Here is a 24,338-nt window from a genome sequence, read left to right on the forward strand (position 1 = left end):
AGGGCACCTGCTGAGGCCGCTGGCCCCCCCCCCCCCCACACACACACCTGCAGGAGGGCTTGCAGAGCCGGCTCCGGCTGCTCAGCTGGGCCCAACCCAGGGCAAACCCATTAGGACAGCAGCCTACCGTGTCTGTCCCCCCCCCCCCCCCCCCATGCTGTGCAAAGACACAGGGTGCTGACTGACACTGACGTCGCCTGATGTTGGGGCAGGAACCTGGAAGTACTGCAAAAGCTCATCTGCTCTGAGCTTTCCTACATCCACATTTTCAGGATTTCAGCTAATGTAAAAGTGACATGAGGCCTGGGGCTGACATGACCATTCGGTCCTCTGATTTCATATTCACTCTCGCTCCGTTGCTTACAGTACTTTTTTTTTTTTTTTTGCATAGGTTTCTGGAGTGTTTCTACAGAGTGAGACTCTGAACTTCGCCGCTGCACTGGTTTTCAGCAAACCATTGCCCCTTCTCTCCTACCCTTGGTTTCCTCTTGATGCCTCCCAGACCTGACCTGTTTGCTTTCTGATAGGCTTATGTCATCCCTACACCTCACAGGCTCATTCTTCCATTTGAAGTTGGGCTTACTTCTAACCTAAAAGTGTTTCTGCTCTCTGATCCTACATATGTACTTGTCTCCGTGCACTTTACAGTGCGTCTGGAGATAATGTCCAACATCTGAATTTAAATGAATTGGTATTTGTATTTACTCATCAACATTTTAAAAAGTATTTTAGGGATCCCTGGGTGGTGCAGCGGTTTAGCGCCTGCCTTTGGCCCAGGGCGCAATCCTGGAGACCCGGGATCGAATCCCACGTCGGGCTCCCAGTGCATGGAGCCTGCTTCTCCCTCTGCCTATGTCTCTGCCTCTCTCTCTCTCTCTGTGTGTGACTATCATAAATTTAAAAAAAAAAAAAAGTATTTTATTTACCTTTAAACATTTCTTGAAGCTGTTGACTCTTTTCTTGTAAATATTAAGAAATTATTTCAGATCATTAGGGAGAATGGTGCAGAAAGGAAGAGCATGGACTTTGGAATCAAACGCATGTGGTTTCAACATTCAGCTCTGCAACCTAGTAGCTCTGGGAGCTTGGCCCAATACTTAACTTCTTCACACCTTTTTTTTTTTTTTTTTTTAATCTGTGGAATGATGATACTACACGATTCTTAGGATTGTTAGGAAGACTAAATCAGATTATGTATGTAAAATGCCCAGCAGAGCACCTGGCTCATGGTAAATTCTCAATAAATGATGGTAGTTATGTTAAGCAAGGCTATCTTGAAGTCCTTTTCTGCCTCGAGAAAGAAACAGAAACTGTGTTTTGCTGAGCGTTCATCTTATATTGTCTGCTGAAAGGTTTGGTAGTAAGACGGTATTTAAGTGTTTGCCAAAATAATTAAGAGCCTTCTGGTAGAAAGTAAATTGTGTGCCTGGGGAAGAGCTAGTGGGAGAAGAATAAGCCCTTCTGAATTCCATACAGGCCTAGTCTGTTTGACCCCTTCAGTCTTACAAGAAGCAAAATTGAAGGTTAAATATGTCCAACGGGATGTTTCTTTCCCCCCCTCAGAAATGCACATTATACTTGTAAAAGCTCCTTCGTTCTCTGGAACCCATTAAACAATTTCAAAAGAAAAGTTCTTTGTCGAGGTCACTGTCCTAAGGCAAGTTGAACCAAGGTTGCCTTTCTTCATGACCTTGTGCTCAAGTTCAGATTTTTCAAATATTTTTATTATTTTTATGTCATGCTACTTTTTCTTAACAAAACTCTGAGCCAGATGAGTGTGAACATAAACATAGGGCCTCTTTGTTTTATTTAAGGCAAGGATTCTTTCCCAGAAGCCAGAGAGGCTATGGTGAAGAGGAATTTTTTGGTATATGTGAAATAAAGGAAAATATAAATTCTGACTTTGCTAATCTGCATGTTTAATAATAATAATAATAATAATAATAAAAAGAAGCAGCTGTTCCATCTTGTTTCTTAGCCAAGATTTAGCAGCAGTGGTAGGAATTAAAAATTCCTCATACTCAAGCCGAATAGTCTGCGATGCATTTTCTGGCAGAGAAAAGAATCACATAAATTACATACGCTTAAATCTTGAAAGGTAGATTAGAATATCTTATTCTTGATATTTGTCATTGTTGCTTTTTTTTTTTTAAACTTATCTGAAATTCCCATTTTGTTGTAACTTGCATCACTTCTTAGCCTTCTTTCTCCAAAGAATACTATTTCCGGGGCGCCTGGGTGGTTCATCAGTTAAGCATCCAACTCTTGATTTCCATGCAGGTCATCTTAGCGCTTGAGATCCAGCCCTGTGTCTAGAGTCAAGAGTCAAGATTCTCTCTCTCTCTCCTTCTGCTCTTCCTCCTTTCCCCCCTCACGCATGCGCAGCGTTCTTCTCTCTCTCTCTCTCTCTCTCTCTCTCTCCAAAAAAAATTACTATTTCCTTCAGTGTTATGACTTCTGTTACAGGATTGTTGATTTTTGTCTCCTCTCAGAGCTTTTCCAGCTCTGCTTATACTTTCTTGTCGCAGCAGAGGTCTCCTAGCTCGACGAGGATGACAAGTCTGGTTGGCTTCATCCTCCAAGACAATGCTCGTCCGCCCTCTCTCAACAGTGTGAGCGCCCCGCTGCTCCTCTTTCCCTTCTCTTCCTTGGGTTGGGTTGGTGATCTCCCCATCTTCCTTCGCACCCCCAACCACGGCCTACAGCTCAGCCTACCTCCTCAGACAGGCTGCCTTTTCTCTCTTGTCCCCGATGTCAGAGGAAGAGGTGGTGGTTCTCCAACCCCTTGCAACAAATGTCTACTCCGAAGGTACCTTTGGTTCAGTTTTTCAGCATTCTCCATTACATTTTCTTGCTCTTCAATCTCTCCGTCTCGACAGCTTTCCTATTGCAAAACTGCTGTGTACTCTGTATCTTAAAAAGCTGGCAAGACTTCACCGCCTTTTGTAATAGGTAATCGAGGTGGCCCCCCAGCATCTCTTCCTCTTTCCCAGCAGCCTAGGCCTTTGTGTGGTTTTGGGGATGGAGTACTGGAGCCGGTCGAGGCCTTCCGGCCCTGCTTTGGGTGGGGTGGGGGTCGTGTGACCTAAACCTATCCTCTCAGAGTGAATCTCTGAATGCTGGGGGATGCGGACACAGAAACATGCTTACCTGTTCTGGAAGGTTCTGTGTGCCTACATGAGGCTCACAGTTGATACAGTCGTTTTTGCTGGTAGGAAGCCTCCCTGAGGATGATTCGACACAGAGAGGACGGAGAAGTGGAGCTGGAGCTCTCAACAAAGCACTTGGGAAGTTTGTCTGCAGGCAGGATCTTTTCATTTCGGGAGCCAATGAATTCCCATTGTTGTTTATTCCATTTTGAGATAGACTCTCTGCTGCTTGTAATCAGGACTTCCAACTGATTGTGGTGGTTTAAAACCATGTCCACAAATTCTTTGATCATCGGGTGGAATTTCATTCCCCTCCCCTGGAGCAAGTGCTGGAGTTAGTGTCTTGCTTCTAGAAAATAGAGCAGAGTGTAGGATTCTAAGTAGACTTCTTTCTCTCTCATCCCTCTCACCCCCTTCTATTTCTGTCTCTGCCTCCCTCTCTCACCACTTGCTCTGGGGAAGCCAGCTGCCATGTCAGGAGGACACTCAAGGGCCTTGAGGGGGCCACAGGGTGAAGAACAGCCAACAGCTCGGAGAATTGGAGCCCTCTCCCAGCAAAACCACGAGTGAGCTCGCAAGGAGTTTCTACAGTCTTGTTAAGCCCGGAGAAGCCCAGCTGATGCTTTGCACCCTTGTGGGAGACTCTGAGCCTCTCCCCATGGTCATCAGAGAGTCCCAACCGCTGGATCACTTACTGTTTTTCAATCTTTACCCTCTCTGACCTCTTGGTTACAGGACAACATTGAGTAAGTATAGGATTGTGTGCGCATGTACAAAATGGAATCTTCTAAGGTCACATTTCTGAAGTTTCCCATAAATGTTAACTTCTCTCTTAAGACGTTGTTCTGATGAGAATCAATTCTTAAAGTCACAATCACAAGGAAACGTATTGCTTCTCTCCCAAAATTTCACTGTGAGGAATAGAGTACACTAGAGGATGTACGAAATAATTTTTTATTATCTCATTTGTGATAAGAAACACCAGCCACTTTCAGGAAAGTAAAATATAAATATTCCAGTTTTTTTTAAATATTCCAATTTTTAACAGAGTTTTGTTTTGTTTTGTGTTTTGCTGCAGATTACATAAAAATAAATGTGTATTTATCCACCAAATTTCAAGGAAAACTTTTAGAATTTGTAATAGGGCTTATCGAAGAATTTTGATTCTTTCCTCCGTTCAGAAAAAGTCTAAGTAAATTAGTCTAATTTGGGATTTAAAAATTAGTATTTGGATCTATAGTTTATTTCAGATGTAGTTAAACTAGACATCCATATGTATTTTGGTCCCTGACCAAAGCTCCAGAGAAAAATCTCATAAAAATTTCCACTTAAAACACCATTCATGTACATACACGTTTGTATACGTATATACGTACATACATGTATATATCCATATATTACATACATATATATAATGCTTTTGGGGAAAGTGATGTAAAGAACATTAACAGCATTTTGGAAACAATGCACAATTGCTGTAATTGGTAGCCACTTGATTATTTATGGCATTTGCCTGCCAGGATTTTTCTGTAATGGTCCCATATGGGAATGAAAGTCATTTGTAAAATGAAACTTCCCTTGTAAAAGAAAATTAAAAAAAACTGTCATGTTTCTGCATCTCTCACCTCGTAAGAAAAGTGTCGAGCTATAGGCAAAAGGTTAATACCTTTAAAAAAAAAAGCTCCTATAAATTCTGTATTTATATGTTTATAAGGAAAGCTGACTTGGATTTTACTTTAAACATTATTGGCCTACCCCATTCCATAAAGGATTATGAGAATACCCAATTCCCATTCCTAATTCTTAAATAATGCCATGTGTTAAAAGACTCAAGTTTTTCATTTATTTGTGCCTGCGTTCACTTCAACAGAAGACTTGACGTGCTGAAGCAGAGCCGAACCCACCGGCCTGTCAAGGGCTGGGTATGAGCTCACCTCTGTGTTTTCATGGACTTGCCAAACTATCAAGTCCTCTGTGGCAGGGCAGTGGGCTACCCTGGAGCGATTTTACCCTGGAGCGATTTTCGTCTCCTGTCCAAAATCAGCTGTGAAATCTTAAATGGGGAAGAGCCAAAGTGCACACACCATCGGCGGCTCTTCAAGCCGACAGCATGAGGAGCAACCCCAATAACAATAACCCTTTGCTGCAAATCCCTTGCATGTCAAACGTTTCTTCTGGTCCAAACAACAGCCTTTTTAAGGTCGGTATCTTTCTTTCCATTCTTCAGATGAGTAAAGTGAGCCTCGCGGAAAATGAGTAACCTGTCCCCCAGCCACGTAGTAAGTGGCAGAGCTTGGCCTCGGGTCCAGGCTGGATCAAGCCTCACACTTTTCGCTACCAAGTAGGGCCTTTAACCAAGAAGAGCAGGAAAGTACTTCGGCCCATGGTGCTAGGGACCAAGAGCTCCGGGGGTGCACGTCTTCTCCAGGCACAGCAAGGGGGACCCCTGCAGAGGGCAGGCGAGCTCCAGGCCCCGTGTGGCTGGGATCAGGCCATGACACGACGTGGCACCGCGGATGAGCCGGTTGCGGGGACCCGGGGCGCGGGCGGCCATGGGGTAGGAGCCGGGTGGAACCCCGAGGAAGCCTAGGCACCGAGAAGGCCTCTCCCCATTCCTGGAGCTCAGGCCTCCAGATGGGGGGGGGCCCTTAGCTCCGAAACAACACGCTTGGATTGGGGCACAACCAAGTTTGACCCATGACCTTTCTGGGGCCCAAGGGTGGCCTAGATGCCCTACGCGGGGTGCAAACGAGGCTCGGGGCCTTCCCTCCACCTCCATCCACCTGAGGAAACCGGTGAGTTATTTAACCTTTTCGAGCTTAATTTCCTTCTAGGTCTAGCCCCGATCACCCAGACCTTTGACCCTAACCCCCGTGGCTCTACTAGCCGCAATGATGTATTACCGCCCTATGTTATTTTGGCAGGACAGGTGTTCGCAGGTAGTTAGGTGCCCGATAGTTGCAGGTAACATCTCCCGAGTGGAGCCGCGCAGCACCCAGGGCAGCAGAGCGGGCCTCCAAGAGCCCCCCGCGCCCTGCAGGTCCAGGGACACCCTTCTGTGCCCAGGCCGCCCCTCAAGGTCTGCTGTGCCACAGTCTGAGGGGGGCCTTCCGGCTCAGCCCCCGAGGACATGCCGTCCCCGACCATGGGTGTCACCTCACTTGCCTTCCTGACACCTGCTCGGGGCGTGGGTCCCCCCTCGGGGCCTGCTGAAAATCCACGGGTAATCAGACCTTCACCAGGGGATCCACTGAGATGTTAGCAGTGTTTGCTTTGATCAGAAGTGTAACTGCCTTGGGCCCAGGCCGTGACCCTGGGGGCCCGGGATCGAGTCCCCCATCGGGGCCCCGCAGGGGGCCTGCTTCTCCCTCTGCCTGGGCTCTGTTTCTTTCTCTCTCTGGGTCTCTCAGGAACAAATAAAATCTTAACAAAAGAAAAGAAGTGTAACTATTCATTTCTCTATCTCCGCTCTCTCTACCATGAATATTACTTACATTATGTTTTGCAAGAATGATGCTTCCCGCCTTCGCTCCCGTGACTCTGCAGGCATAAGGTGCGGCCGCCTCTCGGTCTTCTGGCTGCCTGCTCCCGAGACACGGGCCCCAGAGCTACACCTTGGAGATCCTGTCGGAGAGCGTGTTGGTTTTTTCTTCCTCACAGCATGTATCTCGTTGCCCATTATTTTTTTTAAATTTATTTTTCAAAAGATTTTATTTGTTTATTTGAGATAGAGAGCGCGGACGGGCGAGAAGCAGGGGCAGGGGGCGGCAGCAGCGGGCCACCCCACCCCGGCGGGGAGCCTGATGCGGGGCTCCATCCCAGGGCCCCAGGGCCTTGACTTGAGCCCGAGGCAGACGCCTAACCGAGGGAGCCACCCCGGCCTCCACACTGCCCATTGTAAAACGGTGCTAACTTCTCTTACGACGTGAGATCTGCGGGATTATGCAGTTCTATTTTGTTTTTTTAATTAAAAAAAATTTTTTTATTGGAGTTCAATTTGCCAACATGTAGCATAACACCCAGTGCTCATCCCATCAAGTGCCCCCCTCAGTGCCCGTCACCCAGTCACCCCCACCCCCCACCCACCTCCCCTTCCACCACCCCTTGTTCGTTTCCCAGAGTTAGGAGTCTCTCATGGTCTGTCTCCCTCTCTGATATTTCCCACTGATTTTCTCTCCTTTCCCCTTTATTCCCTTTCACTAATTTTTATATTCCCCAAATGAATGAGACCATATGTTTTCCTTTTTCCGATTGACTTAGTTCACTCAGCATAATACCCTCCATCCAGCTCCATCCACGTCGAAGCAAATGGTGGGTATTTGTCATTTCTAATGGCTGAGGAATATCCCAGTGTATACAGAGACCACAGCTTCTCTATCCATCATCTGTCGATGGACACCGAGGCTCCTTCCACAGTCTGGCTATTGTGGACATTGCTGCTAGAAACATTGGGGTGCAGGTGTCCCTGCGTTTCACTGCATCTGTATCTTTGGGGTAAATCCCCAGCAGTGCAACTGCTGGGTCCTGGGGCAGATCTATTTTTAACTCTTTGAGGAACCTCCACATAGTTTCCCACAGTGGATGCACCAGGTCACATTCCCACCAACAGTGCAGAGGGTTCCCCCTTCCCCACATCCTCTCCAACATTTGCTGTTTCCTGCCTTGTTAATGTTCCCCATTCTCACTGGGGTGAGGTGGGATCTCATGGTGGTTTGGATTTGTATTTCCCTGAGGGCCAGTGATGCGGAGCATTGTCTCATGTGTATGTTGGCCATGTCTAGGTCTTCCTCGGTGAGATTTCTGCAGTTTTGTTAACGAAGATCAACCTGAACTGTAGGTCCTTTGGACGAAGATCACACAGCTATGCACACGGCAGCGGTGGAACAGGAGGGATGAAACTGGGAAGGGAGGTGAGGGGTGGATAGACCACGTGGGGCTTTGAATGCCACGTTAAGAAATAGGGACTCGGTTCAAATCTTATCTCCTAAAGAAAACACACACACACACACACACAACTCTTATCTCCTCCAGAAAATACTAAAATATATTTCATCTATTGCTTAAAGATTCATTTTGAACTTGGAACCGCTTATGAGGTTTCTAAATCAGTAATTGGGATTCATAAAAATTTACTTAAATAATTTGCTTTATGTAGTGCCACAGAAAATGCTGTGAGCTCTTTAGGTGTTAGATGGCTATAATGCCTTTCTTGTAAAAATCCTGAGTTTGATTAATGTCATTACTTAACCTAGTGTTTTTAAAGCACCTGCTATACGCGAGGTATTTTTGCTAGGCTTTGGGGGAAACAGCATGTAAAGAAAATTTCTCTTCTCCAAAGGCTTTATGGTTTAGTTACAAGAGTCTAGACATTCATAAAACCCTGCAACAAAGAGCATAATGTGAGACATATTATAGCACGGGAACCCGGGAGCCCGGGGGGAGCGGGCCCTGATACAAGGAAGTGAGGACAGACTTTTCTTTTGAAGGCATTGGGGAGGAAGGTGGGCGGGGAAGTGGGGCGTCATTGATGTGTTATCCGGCCAGTCACCTCTGGGAAATGGGAGCTTAGTCCTCTGGGGACACCAGGAAATGACATGGACACGACCCCACAGTCATTCCACTCAAGTCGCACAGGAGATGAGGTGCTTTTTCACCAGTGTTATGGACTGGATGTTGTGTTCTCCAAAATTCCCATGTTGAAATCTTAATCCCTTATGTGCTGGTATTGGGACATGGGGCCCCAGGAGGTAATTAGGTTTTGATGAGGTCATGACAGGATTAGTGTCCTTATAGGAAAAAGACGCCAGAGTGCTTGGTATCTCTGTCCCCATGTCCTGTGAGGACACAGCAAGAGTCAACTGACTCCAACTAGGAAGAGAGCCTCACTGGGAACCAAAGCAGCTGGCCTCTTGATTCTGGACTTCCCAGCCTCCCAAACCATGAGCAATAAATCTCTGGGCTTCCGCCGCCTAGTCCAGGCTATTCTATCACGGGGAGCTGAGCACATTAAAAGGACCAACTGCTTTCCATCAGTCTTGGAACAGGGGGCTCTCTGGAAGGGGTTCTTTCTTTAGCGCTTCTGGCCCACCGAGCATGGGCAGGGCAGCCGGCTCCAGGTTTGGAGGAGGTTCTCAGCCAAAGACATGCAGCTTTTATTTTTATTTTTTTTAAAGATTTTATTTATTTATTCATGAGAGACACACACACACACAGAGAGAGAGAGAGAGAGGGGCGCAGAGACACAGGCAGAGGGAGAAGCAGGTTCCATGCAAGGAGCCTGATGTGGGACTCGATCCTGGGTCTCCAGGATCACACCCCGGGCTGCAGGTGGCACTAAACCGCTGCGCCACCGGGGCTGCCCAGACATGCAGCTTTTAGCAGTTGAAAGTCCACCTGCAAACCCTGCAGGTAAAGCTGGAGGTGTCTGGGTGAGAATTAGCAGCATCTTCTAGAAGGTGAATCCTAGAAGGGACGTGAAAGTCTTCATACTTCGGGGAGGATGAAGTCTTTCAACTGAGCCTTAAAGAGGTAGGATGCCAACAGACAGGAAGGGACAAGCCATGCCAAACACACGGGAAAGCTGGAGCCTAAACCAGGAGAAGGCAAAGTTTGGGATACTTTAGGTAACGAATACGATTTCTGTAATTCTATTTTATTTGTTTTCCTCCTTGACAATATTTAATCCTTGGGTTTTCTGTCTAAAAAATTGCTTGTACCTTAATTTAAAAATAGTCTATTGCTAAGAAGTGCTAACCATCATCTGGGCTTTCAGTGAGTGAGAATCACAGATCACCACCACAAATATAATAACAATAATGAAAAAATAGTTTGAAATATTGCAAAATCACCAAAATGTGGCGCAGAGACATGAAGAGAGCAAATGCTGCAGGAAACACAGTGCTGATACGGCTGCTGAAAGCAGGGTTGCCACAGAACCTCAACTTGTAAAAGCCTTGAGCGCTACAAAGCGTGATAAATGAGGTATGCCTGTATCTAGATTGTTTTCAAACTTTATTCTAAGGAATATTCATTTAATCAAGAAGTATGTATCCTGTACAACATGAAGATGAGCAAGACAGATCAAACGCAGTTTAGTAGGAGATGCGGAAGGTCAGTCTGCAACAGTTGACCAGGCCTCCGCCCCTGGGAGAACAGGTGATGCTGCAAGCCCCTGGTGGGCAGGGCACTGCCTTCTTTACAGTCAAACCCCCTGTAAGCGTCAGACGGCCTGGCCCGTAGGAGATCCTGGGTGACACTGGCCAAGTCACAGGAGACTGCGCCTAAGCTGGGTGTGAATGGCGTAAGAGGAGAAGGTGAGTTGAGGTTTTGTAGGAGTATCATGGTGATGAGCAGCACTTTCTTCCTCTACAGCTTTCTGCATATCCTGACACATGAGGCTTATTACCCAGATATTTTCTTCTGTGATATCTTTAGCTTAGGGTGAAATATATTTCATTTCCTTGGAATGTGGTCGGCTAAGACCACCCCTCCCTTCTTGCATCATAATATACCAAGAGAAGCTTTTCTTTAAATTCTAGAAACCAATTTTATTTACTGTATAAATGTCTTCACCTCGGGTGGCTTCACCGAAACACCCGCCCAGGCCTCTGGCTTTCTCTTGAATTGCATTTCTGTCAGCAATTAACATGTGTAATGTTTTATCTTGCTAAGTTTTGCATCTCATTAAAACAGTTCATGAATCACTTTTTATGGTTTCCATGTAGGCTGTGGAATGAGCTCATTTGCATATAGATCCGTGTCCCTGCCAAATTTAGGAGACCACCTTTGGAATGTATCTGTTTTCTTGCTAAGACCCCCCCCCTTTCTAATATTACCTCCATCTCCACCTCCTTTTCCTTTTAATAATTTTTTTCCATCACCAAACCACCAGCAGGCATTTCCCTCAGGGCCACTTTCACAAGGCCAACAGACTTTTATGACTGACTGTAAAAGCCGCTGTGTGAAGAGCAGCAGACTAGGAAGCCGCGCTAGGGGTGTGTTGTGGGCAGTGGGCTGAGCTCATTCATTAGCCGGGGCACCCACTCCCCAGGCTCCGTCCAGCTCCATCAGAATCCCAGGCTGTTTCGGTGATGGAATGTCTCCTGACAACCGGCTGGCTCTGAAAATGGTAGGCCTGCTAATGCCAAGGGTCTGCTCCGGTATTTCTGAAACTGGCTTCCAAGGAACATTAGAGAGTTTTGCCAAATAAAACGGTTTTGTGGTCAAATAAGTTTGGGAAACCTTTCATATTCTTTCTCTTGGAAAATTTATAAAATATATTAGCATATTACAGGTTCCTAACCCTATTTAACCATAAAGACCTTTCACAAAGAACCTATGAACAACTCACAGGTTACTGATGTTCTAAGGAATGTTATTTGGGAAAGATGGATCCATATCGTTTCTACAGAGTTTATTTCCTGGATTTATCAGATAAGAGGAAATGAACAGCTTTTCTTTAGTTCTTGATATGTATGTCCCCAAATACCTTCAAATAATACATTTACTTATGCTTGTTTTTCTCTGACAAGCTTTGCCTTGATTATCAATATGGTTCACACTGTGTTACTGATTCATAGATGAAGATCACCTGATATGTTCTTAGTTAAATTCGTTTAACACAGTAGTTCTCAAAGTGTGGTCCTAGACCAGAAGCTGCAACATCATCTGAGAACTTGTTAAAAATACTGCTTTTCAGGTCCCACACCTACTTACTTAGAAACTCTGCGGGAGGTCTAGGAATCTGTGTTTTAGTGAGCCTTCCAGTTGATTCTGACGCACAGTGAAGTTTGAGGACTATCAGTTTAACACAGTTTAAGACATTTGCTTTCAGCTCAGGAAGGGCAACAGGGACTAAATTTATCCTCCTATCTGAAACAACTGAAAAACTGGACAAAATGTATGAAACAATGGTTCTCAGATGTGGGACATCAGGCAGCTCAGGATAGTCGTCCTTGAGAAACCAAAAACAAATGAAATAACCCCTACCACTGCTCCAGCTTAGCACCTAAAGAGAGTTTCTAGGTTGAAGTCACAGAAAGAAGATCCAGAGAGCTGCAGAGGGTTCCCCTCAAGTCCTATGCTGATTGCTGATTAGAGCTTGAGCATGCGGAAGCCACCTGAGGGAAAGATCTTCCCAAATGGAGCAGAGAAAACAATCCCAACAGCTCACACGGGACTGGGGTAGGTCGTGCTCCCACCATCCAGAGGAAGAACCTTCTAATTCACCGAGCGCTGGTAGTACCCAGAGGGCAAAGTTGTCTCTCGAGTAAGGCTGCTCTGGTCCTGACTAATAAAACTTAAAAGTCTTGAAAGGATCCAACTACTTCCAAATAACATAACTATGTCCCAGAACAACATTCTAGAATATTGATAGCAGAACTTAACAAGGACTGGCATCTAAAACAATCCATAATAAAGAGAAATAAACCAATAGAAACAGGTCCCGGGGCAATGGGGTGGCTCAGTTGGTTAAGTGTCCAACTCTTGATTTCAACTCAGGTCATGATCTCAGGGTTGTGAGATTGAGCCTCATGGCAGCTCTGCACTAGGGATGGAACCTGCTTAAGATTCTCTCTCTCCCTAACCCTTCACTCTAAAGAAGAAAAAGAAGAAGAAGATCTAGAAGTGACACAGTAAAATCAGTAAATAAGGACATGAAAACAGTTATAGCTGTATTCCATAGGTTCATATGATAAGGTAGAGAAATGCTTGAGCCTGTAGAGACATGGAAAACAGTAAAAAGGCCCAAATTGAACTTTGAGAAATTAAAGATACACTAAGATGAAAACTGCAATGTATTAGACTCAACAGAATAAAAAAAATTACATAAAGAGAGCAATGGAAATGATCCAAAATGAAACTCAGGAAAAAAAAAAAAAGACTGAAAAAAAATGAGTAGAGCATTAGCGAACCGTGGGGCAATGTCACATGACTTGATACATGTGCTTAGAGTTCCTGAAGGAGAGGGACAGTGAGGATATTTGAAAAATAATGACCAGACATTTTCCAAATTTCATGAAGATTATAAATCTACAAATCCAAGAAATTCAGTAGAGTCTAAGAACAAGAAATTTGAAAACAATACCAAGGTATATCATAATCAAATTGCTTAAAACCAGGATAATGATATGAGAAGCTGTTGGGGAAAAATGCCACAGAATATGTGGAGGAGGTTTGGGGGCAGTGGACACAAGGATCAAAACGACAGCAGATGTCTTGTGGGAAACCATGTGAGCCACGGGACAGTGGGGCAATATCGCAAAATGCCTTTCGAAAATGAAGGTTAAATAAAAAGTTTCTTTCAGGCATACACAAGCTAAAAGAATTCATCACACCAACAGACTGAACCAACATCAATTTTTAAAAGCAGTCCTTCAGGCAGAAGGAAAATGATATTAGAAAGAAATCTAGAGGTACTGAAGGATAGGGAACACTGGAAATAGAACACAGATAAACAAATATAAAACCACCCACCCACTGCTTGGCTTTTTTTAAATAATCTGCTTAAGGGACGCCTGGGTGGCTCAGCAGTTGAGCATCTGTCTTCAGCCCAGGGTGTGATCCTGGGGTCCCGGGATCGAGTCCCATGTCAGGCTCCCTACATGGAGCCTGCTCCTCCGTCTGCCTGTGTCTCTGCCTCTCTCTCTATGTCTCTCATGAATAAATAAATACAATCTTTAAAAAAAATCTGCTTTAAAGATCAATGTTTAACAGAAAAAAATGCAACATACACAATGCACTGTAGGGTTTATAATGTATAAATCCAATGTCAGATGTATGACAATAATAGCACAATGACCTGGAGGTAGGAAAATGGAGTGTGCTATTGTGAGGTTTTCATACTCTCTGTGAAGTGGTATATTATCCCTGGAAGTTGACTGTAATAGATTAAGGATGTACACTATAAACCCTAAAGCAGCCACTAAAACAAAATAAAATAGTTACAGCTAACGAGCCACCCAAGGAAATAAAATGCAATTACAAAAATATTCAACCCAAAAGAGAGCAAAAAGATATTAAAAAGAGAGAACAAATAACAGATGGGGCAAAGAAAAAACAAACTGCAAGATGATGGATTTAAAACCAACCGTATCAGTAAATACTTGGACATGTAAACAAGAATTTTTTTTTTCCTATAGTCTTAGGCAAATAAACGAGCTTTATCTCCTATCGGCATTAGGTTTCTCTCAAAAAATCGTGCAGTGAAAGATTAGAAAGTTGAACTAATCGTGGTTGTAACAGCAAAATGATCTTGGCAGTGAATCTTATTTGAGCTTCGGCACAGAGAGGCGTCCAACAGGTTCAGCCAAGAGACACGAGCTGAAGGCACTTGGCATTTCTTGCTTCGCAGAGATTTAGGTAACTCAGGTTGCTGGAGGGTAACAGCCCAGGCGTGGAGGCTCCGAAGGGATTTCTTGCTCACAGGGCTGGGGCTTAGGAATGCTATTCAAGGACTTTCTTTTGTTCCCCAGGAACCTCTCAGGCCTTCTGAGCCAACCCTGTGGTTGGGCGCTGGAGTCTGCTCCCTGCTCTGATGGCACCTGCTGCTCTTCGGGCCAGGGGCTGCCTCCTTCCCAGCACTTCTTCATCCTCCAGACCCATTCACTTCATTCATTCCTGTTCACCCTTTAGAGCTTAATTCAAAAGCGCCCCACTACTCGCCTAACCCCCGTCCCAGATTCTTACCACATTTAAAATCACAGACAGTGGGGTAGGATTATTGGGATGGTAGAGAGGGAAGAAAAAATAACATCTGTATTTTTCACTCCCTCGGATTAAAACAGTCCAATCTCTGGTTGCCACTTGGTGCCTCCCAGCCACCCCCCTGCTCCTCGACCTTTTAAGAAGTTCCTGAACTTTATTGTGCGGGTGGGTGGTAATCAGTGGAGGGAACACTTGAAAAACAGGTAAGCCTAGAGGAGCCAGGATGGAGAAGAGAGGAAGCAGAGGTCATGTAGAAGCGGACTTGGGCAAAGGGAGCAGGCACAGGAAATGAGGGAGGACAGCAGGGAGGTGGAGGGGGTGGGAGGACTTTGGTGAGCACTGGCTGGCAGCCAGGCCCGGGGATGACATGAGACAGGTGGGATACTGGGAGCGACAGGAGAAGGACACCAGCATATCAAGGTGTGTGTCTGTGGCCGGGAGTTGAATCCCTTTGACTGTCACTGAGAGGCACCGTTAAGGATAGAAATTGCTGTTAGTGGAACTTGGGTCACAGAGGGTGGGCCACACGGGCCGCCCCAGTGGGCAGTGCCTCGGTGTCTGGCTGCCACTGTCCGTGCCCCTCCGTTTGGCAAGGCAACCCCCGCATCTTCTGAGCACCGACTCTCTTCCCTGCTCTCAGCCCACAGGCTCCTCCAGGTGAGCGTGGGATGCAGGCCTGCCCATCAGGGCAGCACGAGCCCCGGCCAGGATGGGTGCAGGCAGCGCGGGGAGTCCTCTCTGAGCCGGTGACAGTCCCGCCCAGGATGTCTGCCTGCAGAAGAGAAACAGTTCTGTTACTACTGGATTTGAACACGGGAATGGGAACTGAAATATAGGTGAACTGGCTGAAGGAAGGAGATGCGCGGCCTAGAAAACACCTGGAGCCCCTGCAGCAGCCCCTGCCTCAACTAACCCTCAGCTTTTTAACTACCTGAACCAATAAACACCTTCTTCTTCTTCTCCTTTTTTTTTTTTTTTTTTTTTGTTATTTTTTTAATGGCACTGTGAGTTGGCATTTTGGCCACTTGGAACTGAAAAAGTTCTAAATTATACAGCGTTCAACTCCTATGTGCGCTACATTGGATGGGGCCTGTCTCTGTGACGACTCTGCCGAGGGGCGGGATGAGGGCCTCTTTGGTGCTCTGCTGTGCCCCTACCACCTTATGTACTGTCTGCAATTTTGTTGGGTAAATGCGTGCATATTTGGGATTGGTTGTTGTCTGTCTCCCAGCTAGATGTAAGTTCTCTGAAGGCTAATATCTCTCTATATATGAAAATCTATCTCAGATGCTCAAGCACAGAGCCACCCAGGTCTCCTATTTCTAGATTATTTTAAGTTGTCACTTATCAATGACCAAGAAGTGAATATCCAGGAAAGGCCCTAAAAAGTCCACGAGTAATTCCAATCCCCCTCACTGGAGTCATGCAAGCACTGAATCCATTCCACGACCAGAAAGAAAAGTTTCCATCATTTCCTCTCCCTGTTTAAGTATTATATATGATTCAACAAAGAAAACAATTTTCTGGAAAAGACTTGGATGGTGCGAGTTCCCTGAACCATCTTTAGTAGTGGGGAGAAAAGGTTGAGATTCCAGGAAAATGTGGTTTTATCCGGGCCATCTTTCTTGTCGGGACGAGGCTGGTGAGCAGGCTTCGGAAATGAGGGGACGCATTCCTTTTCTCCAGCAAGAGCAGACCAAAGCCAGACCAAGCCTCAGAAACAAAGAATAAACGGAAAGCAAAACAGCACTTTCCTTTGCTAATCTCTGATCCTCTTCTCGCATCTGTTCCTTCTCCTCCGCCCTCTGTAGGTGAAATGACCCATTAAGTTCATGCAGAGGAATCTCCGATTTCTTAGGTTGATTTTATCAATTAATTAATACATGATGTTGTTGGAAATTGTGGGCGTTGACTTGCATTATAATGAGCTCTAGAGAATACAAAAAATGTCAAAACAGTGACTTTCGTTGTAATGAAGTCATGGTTAGAAAACAAGTCTGAAGGGGCAGCTGGGTGGCTCAGTCGGTTAGGCGTCTGCCTTCAGCACAGGTCATGATCCCAGGGTACTGGGATCGGGTCCCAGTCAGGCTCCCCGCTCAGCGGAGAGGCTGCTTCTCCCTCTCCCTCTGCTGCTCCACCTGCTTGTGCTCGCTTGCTCTCTGTCACATAAATAAATAAAATCTAAAAAAAATAAAAGAAAACAGGTCTAAAAGAAACAATTAACATTCACTGTGTGGTGAGTTAACATGAAAGACTGAGCTCAGAGAGGGGGAAATGTTTACTTCTTTATGTTAAGTCTGGAGCAAGGATTTGAGAATTTATACAACATGGGAAGAAGTGAGTGCTTCTTTGACATCAGGACGAAAGAAATGTGTGCCTTTCAGCCACCATCCAGCTTGACTCTCCCCTCTACAGGAAACAATTATGAAACTATAAGGTAAATTCTTTTTAGAGAGAGACATGAAAAAGTATTTGCTGTACAATAGGAAGAGTGTGCTGTGATCAGAGCAATAGCCCGCTGATGTTGCATGTGTTCTGCTGTGAATATTTATACGTCCACGCTGTGGACTCTTGACAATGCTATTTATTATAAGAGGATTCCATTTGTGCTATTTCAGTGATAAAGTGTCAACCATTTAAATAGTACTCATCCCCTGAATATGCATATTCTGATGTAGATCCTTAATAGCTAGGACACCAGAGTCCCGAGCATTTGTTTGTACCAGATACATCACAGGTGCTCATCAAGTGTTGAAATAAAATGATAAAATGCTGATTTGTTTCAGCAAGCATGTATTTTAAAGTTTCTCTAAATTCTCATCTGGAATTTTTGCCAAGAGTAACCTGATGTGAATTAATGTGGTTAGACCTTCCCAGTGATGAACATAGAGATCCTGCAGATGTCTGGAGCTCATTTACTAGCCTTCTGAATCTGACACTTAAGCACTCTTTAACTTATATTATCATTATAATAGCTTTGGGTGCCAAAAGTACTTAGTAGTTCTTCCCATGCTTCATACATAGGAAAGATTGTTTCTCTGTGGGTCACACCTTCAAAGCAAGTTTTGCAAATTAAAGAGGAAAAACATCTGATCAAGTGTTTTGTTTTTAATCACCAACTACTACTTTAAAATGTGAATCCATGCGATAAACATGGAGGAATTAGGATAGTTTGTTACTCAATGATCAGTTCTTACTAAAACGAGTCTTTGAGATGTTTTTTTAGCGAGTCTGGATAATGCTAGAACATTCCTCTTAAGCTTACAGTGGCTCAGGACGTTTGCTGGCCCTGATTTTAAGCATACAGATTAAAGGTGTGAGGACGTTGAGGTATGCGGCTGATTATGTTTTCCAAAGACGGTCACCACAATACACCAACTCCTACCATGTGATGTTGATACTAGTCCTACTAAGATGTGGCCTCTCTTTCCTCCCCTTGAATCTGATGGGCTTGCGACTGTGGTAGAAATGGCCCTATGTGGTTTCCAAAGCTTAGGCATAAACAGCAAGACAGCTCCTACCTTGCACTTTTGGGTCACTTGATCTTGAGACCCAACCACCATGTGTGAAGAAGCCCAGATCACGGACTGAGGCTGTGGGTGGGTGTTCAGACCACAACTTTGGCTGACATTCCTGCCAATGGCCAAAATCCATGACTATATGAATAAAGAAACCTTCAAAATGGGGTGCCTGGGTGGGCTCAGTCATTTAAGTGTCTGCCTTGGACTCAGATCGTGATCCCAGGACCCTGGGATCCAGCCCTGCATCAGGCTCCCTGCTCAGTGGGGAGTCTGCTTCTCCCTCTCCCTTCATTATTGCTCTCTCTCACTCACTCTTTCCCTCAAATAAATAAATGAATAAAACCTTAAAAAAAAAAAACCAAAAACCTTCAAGATGACTTCAGTACCAAAAACTGTCAGACTGCATGAGAAAAAATACTCCAAGAGAGAATTACCCCTCTGAGCCAAGGAAACCTTCAGACTTGCGTCAATAACAATAAAACGTTGCTGTTTTAAGGGACTAAGCTCTAGGGGTACACATTGTGCAACAAAGATAAGTAGAACAAGATAAAATGAGGTTCTCTTCAATTCCCTCAGTGGTCTTTGGAGGAATAAGAATTCACGGCATTCCCTCCACCTGGGAAGTTTCCTGATGACATAGCAGCAGACAACGGACAGAGAAGTCAAACTGGTCTCCCAATCGTGTAGCGATCTGTGATCATCTTATCTCTCAGTGCAGTCAAGCCTATTGGGAAAACTACAGAAGCCTGACAAAATTAGAGGGGTATTTTTTTTAATAACTAGCAAATAGAAAAAACCAACTACAAAGAATATGAAAAATAGAGTATCATTTTCGTTTTTTTTTTTTTCTTGGTACCTAACCGAGCTCATTGAGGGCATAGGTTTTCTTTGATTGTTTTTCCTCATACTGTACCCTCAAAGCCTGGAATCATGCCTAGCAGGGAGGCTCACTAAAAATGCATTGAATGAATGAATGAATATGAACACATTGGAGAGAGTGGGCATCAAAATTTATTTCTGGGACGTAGAATTATGGATGATTTTCTTCTTGTTTTCCCTAAACTCTCTACCATGATCATGGATTACTCACAGATTCTGTGAAGGTTTGAATTAATTAGTTGGCTTATTTTATGGTCTTCTTGTAATCTATTTAACTCAGCTGGGATTCATTTGTCTGCCAATTTAAAAACATGGGGCCATCACTTTATGCCAAGAAAGGCCCTGAGAGCAAGTGTCTTGCCACCAAATTTAGGATGGAAAAGAGATTTCAGTCTGCGTGCCAGCTCTGATGGACAGTAGCGGAGGGACCCCCTGGAGAAGGATCCTTGGTAACGATGATGCCTCATCCCTTAGCAGTATCTGCTGTGGATCAGGTTAGAGGAGGGGGTGTCATGGCCTGCGGACAGCTGACTTGGCCAATGACTATCTTCATCTGTCTTGTGTCGAGTGCTACTGGTTTAAACTCACCATGGGGTGGGTTTAAGATGTGATCATTGAATAATCCTGGAAGACGTCCACATTCTCATCCCTGGATTTGGGGTAACAGTGTTGACTGAGCTGAGAAGTAAAATGATCACGCGTGGCAACATAATTGGGTGGTCTGGTTAGACTTCTCTTTCCATAAGTTGTTGCTTTGTGAATACATGATGTCCCCGGGGCAAAGGGGAGTCAGGGGCTGTCGGAGCAAATTACCAGCCAGCTGACCTTAAGGTGGGAGGGACCCTGGGTTACCCAGGTGGGCCCAGTGAATCAGAAGGGTCTTTAAAAGTGGAGGAAGGAGGCAGGAGAGCGATAGTTGTTCTGAGAACCAGAGAGCTGGTCGTCGGAAGGACTCTGGTCCAGTTGGTGACTTTGAAGGTGGGGAAGGGTGCCGGGAGGAAGGTGGACTCTAGAAGCTGGAAGAGGCACGGTGAAGGTTGTGTCCTCGGGCCCCAGGGAGCCATGGGCCCTGTCAGCACCTTGCTCCCAGCCCCCTGCATCCACGTCGTCCTTCTAACCACAGGGAGGAAAACGAACATTCCCTCCACTTCTCTGAGTTCACGGCTGAGCCCCCTTGTACTTAAAGACACATGAACGAGAGAGGCAGAACCCAGAAGCTTGTTACCAGGAATACCTCATGGGCACAGGGAGACGCCCAGGGAAGATGAACAATTCGAAGACGTAGCTTTGATTTGGGACTAACTACCACCAGAACAGGGAAAGGAAGGGCAAACATATACCCCTTAGGGGATAGTAAGTGATTTTTGCGAGAGACAAGTGGGCCCCCAGAAGAAGAGCTGGAAGGTATGATGGTTGTGACAAAGTCTGTCTGGGTGTGGGGGTGACCCCCATCTCCTCTGCAGCGAGGAGTCCGTCTTCCCTGGTTAATGAAACCCCAGGGAAGGGGATTCCTAACAATCGCATTCCTTTTGCAGGAAGGGGAGATGGGGGGAGCTCAGAGAAAGCCCCTCCCTACATCTGCTCTTCTTCAAGTGGTTACAGCTCAAAATGACCAGTATGCCAAACCGGATCGTTTTGGGGACGCATACTCCTTTATCTTTCTTAACCTGCAGAACTGTAAGGTAATAAATTTGTGTTAAGTTAGTTGTAATTTGTTACAGCTGCAATGGAAAAGTACAATATGGGTTATCCTACCTCTAAAGAAGAAACTGCTATTCCACAGCTCCCTCCCCGAATGCTGACCCATTGGGTTTTTTTTTTTTTTTTACTCACTTTAAAATTCATGGCCAGTTTCTTCTAACATTTTGAGGCTCCAGTCTCTCTCAACCATGTTATATTGTGCGAGAAGCAAGCAGGTCTTCTCATGGCTGATAAATGGTCTAATTTCCCTTTATCTCAAATAATTTTTCCATCCGGCAAGACCACATTCATCGGACAATTATAGAACAAAAAAATAAAGCATTTGAAGTTGGATTGCCATAAGAAAGGGAGAGATTAATATTAGAATTCTTGATTATGTCTTTGGGGAAAAACTATAATCACTGAATATTGGATTTAACAAAAAGTCCCCGCTTATTGGGGTGCCTGGTTGGCTCAACTGGTAGAGCACGTGACTCTTGCTCTCAGGGTCGTGAGTTCAAACCACATAATGGGGTAGAGATTACTTAAAAATGAAATCTTAAGAAAGTTACTGCTTATTGAGAAGTAATTGTTTCATATATTCATATTGCTTCATACACATTATCTTGTTTAATCTTTAGACCAACTTTCAAAGGGAGGGACTTTTGTTTCTATTTTATCAATGAGGATATCAAAGGTCAGTCTAGGCATTAACTGGTTCAAGTTCAAGTAGACCTGTGTAGAGGTTCCCTTGATGGGTCCGATAACATCTTCCTTTGTTTGTTTGTTTTTTAACATCTTTCTTTGTGATAAGATATTCCCTATGGCCTCCTCCCAAAGCCTTTGTTTAAGGACAGTGTACACATTTGGAGGAGTTACACGCAGATCTCCCTCCAGCTATGGGGACAAGCAGGTGATTCGCTTTATTCTCAAGAACTATCATTGGCTTTAAGAAGCAATAGCTCTAAGATTTAATTATAGCTGAAGTAATGTCTACAGCAGTGCTTCTAAAATGTGACACCATTTTAGAAGCACCTGGGGAGCTTTTAAATATCCCAATGCCCAGGCCACACTGCACATCAATGAAATCCTAAACTCTTGGAATGGATTAAGACCTCAGTAAATTTTTAAAGCTTCTAAGGAATTTCCAAGTTTAGGAGCTCTTGATCCCCAAGCCAGAACTCCTTTGTGGTTGCTCTGTCCCTGGCATTAACTGGTTTATGGTATGTAATAGTCGGTTCCGTGAGCACACAATTTTTTAAGTGAGTATTTTGAGGGATCACCATAACTGTAGTTCCTCAAAGTTAGAAGCTTGATGAGATTCAGGTTGTCTTAAACCACAGATTCATTTTAACAAGTTTTGATTTCTGAGGATATATATATTTTTTAAGGTTGTATTTATTTATTGGAGACCGAGAGAGTGCACAAGACGGGGGAAGGGGTGGGGGAGAGAAGAAGCAGAAGTAGACTACCCGCTGAGCAGGGAGCCTGATGTGGGGCTTGATCCCAGGACCCAGAGACCATGACCTGAGCTGAAGGCAGACGCTTAACTAACTGAGCCACCAGGTGCCCCAATTTCTGAGTGTGTTGATGAAATTTCCTTTTTTCTTAACTTGTATATTTCTTCTATTCACAGTTCTTCTAAAGCCTTCATTCTCTCTAACTTCTCTACTTATATCACCATACATGTTTAGAGACTATCTTTCGAGCCTTTTACTACTGAGGTGGTCCTACTGTATTGACTTAAGACAAAAACTCAGAAGCAGGAAAACCTTTTAAAACGTAATATAAATAAAGGAAATCCAAACAAAGACACTACCAGTGTCTTGTGATGTGGGGTAGAAAACTCCTGTCCCAATGGGGCCAGGCAGGAAATCTAAACAAATGAAATCGGCTGGTGTTTTTGAAGCGAATGGGAGGGGGAGAGAGAGGGAGGGAAATGGGGAATATAGGGTGTCCACTGTTGCCACATCTTTTTTTTAAAGAGAAGCTGAAATCAGGTCTTTTAAGTGTGTATATACTTCTTAATGTCTGCTCAAACAATTTAAAAATACTGTGTCATTCAAACAAAACATGCATGTGCTTGGGACTCAGCCACACTGGCCTCCAATGTTTCATGTACGGATGAGGGTGGATTTATAGGGGCAAGTGTCCTCCAGTGAGTCTCCTTGGGATCCAGCCTTGATTAGAATGATAGCAGATGGCGCAACCTTGATTTTTTTTTTTTTTAATTTAGAGGTAAAATCACTGGCCATTGATTGGACATTACTCATGATTAGTCATTATTGGACATTGGTTGTAAGAATGATCACAAGATTGAGCAGTTCTGTAGTTAACAGCATTGCCTGGAGTACTGTTCTTTGTATGCTCTGCACAGCTAGTATATATTATTTAATAACAGCATCTATCAGTACAGAATTAAGACTAGTCCATGGCTATGGAAGAGATCATGGAACGGTGTTAAGAGTAATTTTTGAGGTAGAAAAAAGCATTGAAGGATGGGGTGTAGGGTGTGGAAGGAGAGGAGAACTCAGAAAAACTGCATTCGTATTTCTTTGAGGGAAAACTGGTGGAATTATTTACTTAAGAGGTTTTGATGAGGATGAGAATTTTAGAAATCCATTCTTATAAATACTCTCATCTCTTGCTCTTCTTGTCATTATCAAACTCAAAGCAGGGATTGCTTTTTTTTCTTTGCTGCTTATTTGCAAAGCATGTATAGATCAAATTCACTGTTTGACCTTCTTCCCCTATCCTTTCAGCTTTCATTTCCTTTGTGCTGGATGCTTTGAATTACATACAGTAATAGAGACTGGCTACAGTTGACTAGTTCTGAGGAGTGTTAAGATAAGTCACTTGCAATCCACAGAGGCTAGAAGCATAAAGAATCTCTTAATTTGCCTAACCTCTGACTTGCAAATATGCATTTTCTTGATAAACTTGCTATTATCCTTCCAGCTCCATCCTCTGTTCAGTTTCCTGACGTTTGTTAATGGAAAACTCTTAATTCCCTACAATAAAATTAACAATCAAAAGGCCAATTTATGCTAGCGCCTTTTGTTATAAGCCTAGCAGCAGCTACCAAAGGTGAAAAGGAAGGGGTGGTGGTAATTCTGTTTTTTTTTTTAAACATCATAGAATTTGATAGCTGGCAGGCTTTAAAACCTACCTGGTCATGCCCTTGTTTTCACAATGTGGGTTAGTGACTTGGATAATCACACAGCTGGCCAGTGGAGGCACTAGACCCTATGCCACATGTTTTGACTTTGACCTCATTATAAAGCACTCACAATTTTCAAAGCATTCCCATATTTGGTCCTTTTAATGGCATTATGAAATAGGCAAGGTAGGAATTATCCCATTTTACAAATGATTTAATCAGGACTCCAAAGTATAGAAATAT

General features: G+C 44.3%; 1 protein-coding gene across 4 annotated transcripts in view; it reads left to right on the forward strand.

The window, feature by feature from the left end:
* The window catches only part of ZDHHC17 (zinc finger DHHC-type palmitoyltransferase 17), a 143,404-nt gene that overhangs the window by 108,949 nt on the left and 10,117 nt on the right, over nucleotides 1-24,338 (forward strand). For 2 of the 4 annotated variants that reach the window (XR_005370377.1, XM_038558510.1), the window contains one exon: nucleotides 392-1,901. The exons of 1 other annotated variant lie outside the window; for it this stretch is intronic. Coding sequence is in view for 2 of the 3 variants with exons in the window: in XM_038558510.1 (XP_038414438.1) it covers nucleotides 392-425 (34 nt within the window). In the remaining variant the exon portion in view is untranslated. Of the gene's footprint in view, nucleotides 1-391; nucleotides 1,902-15,495; nucleotides 15,813-24,338 lie in introns of those variants that run through there. One more of the 4 variants, XM_038558507.1, reaches the window with a different exon arrangement.

This window comes from Canis lupus, chromosome 15, assembly GCF_011100685.1.
Source record: "Canis lupus familiaris isolate Mischka breed German Shepherd chromosome 15, alternate assembly UU_Cfam_GSD_1.0, whole genome shotgun sequence".
NCBI classification, from domain to species: Eukaryota; Metazoa; Chordata; class Mammalia; order Carnivora; family Canidae; genus Canis; species Canis lupus.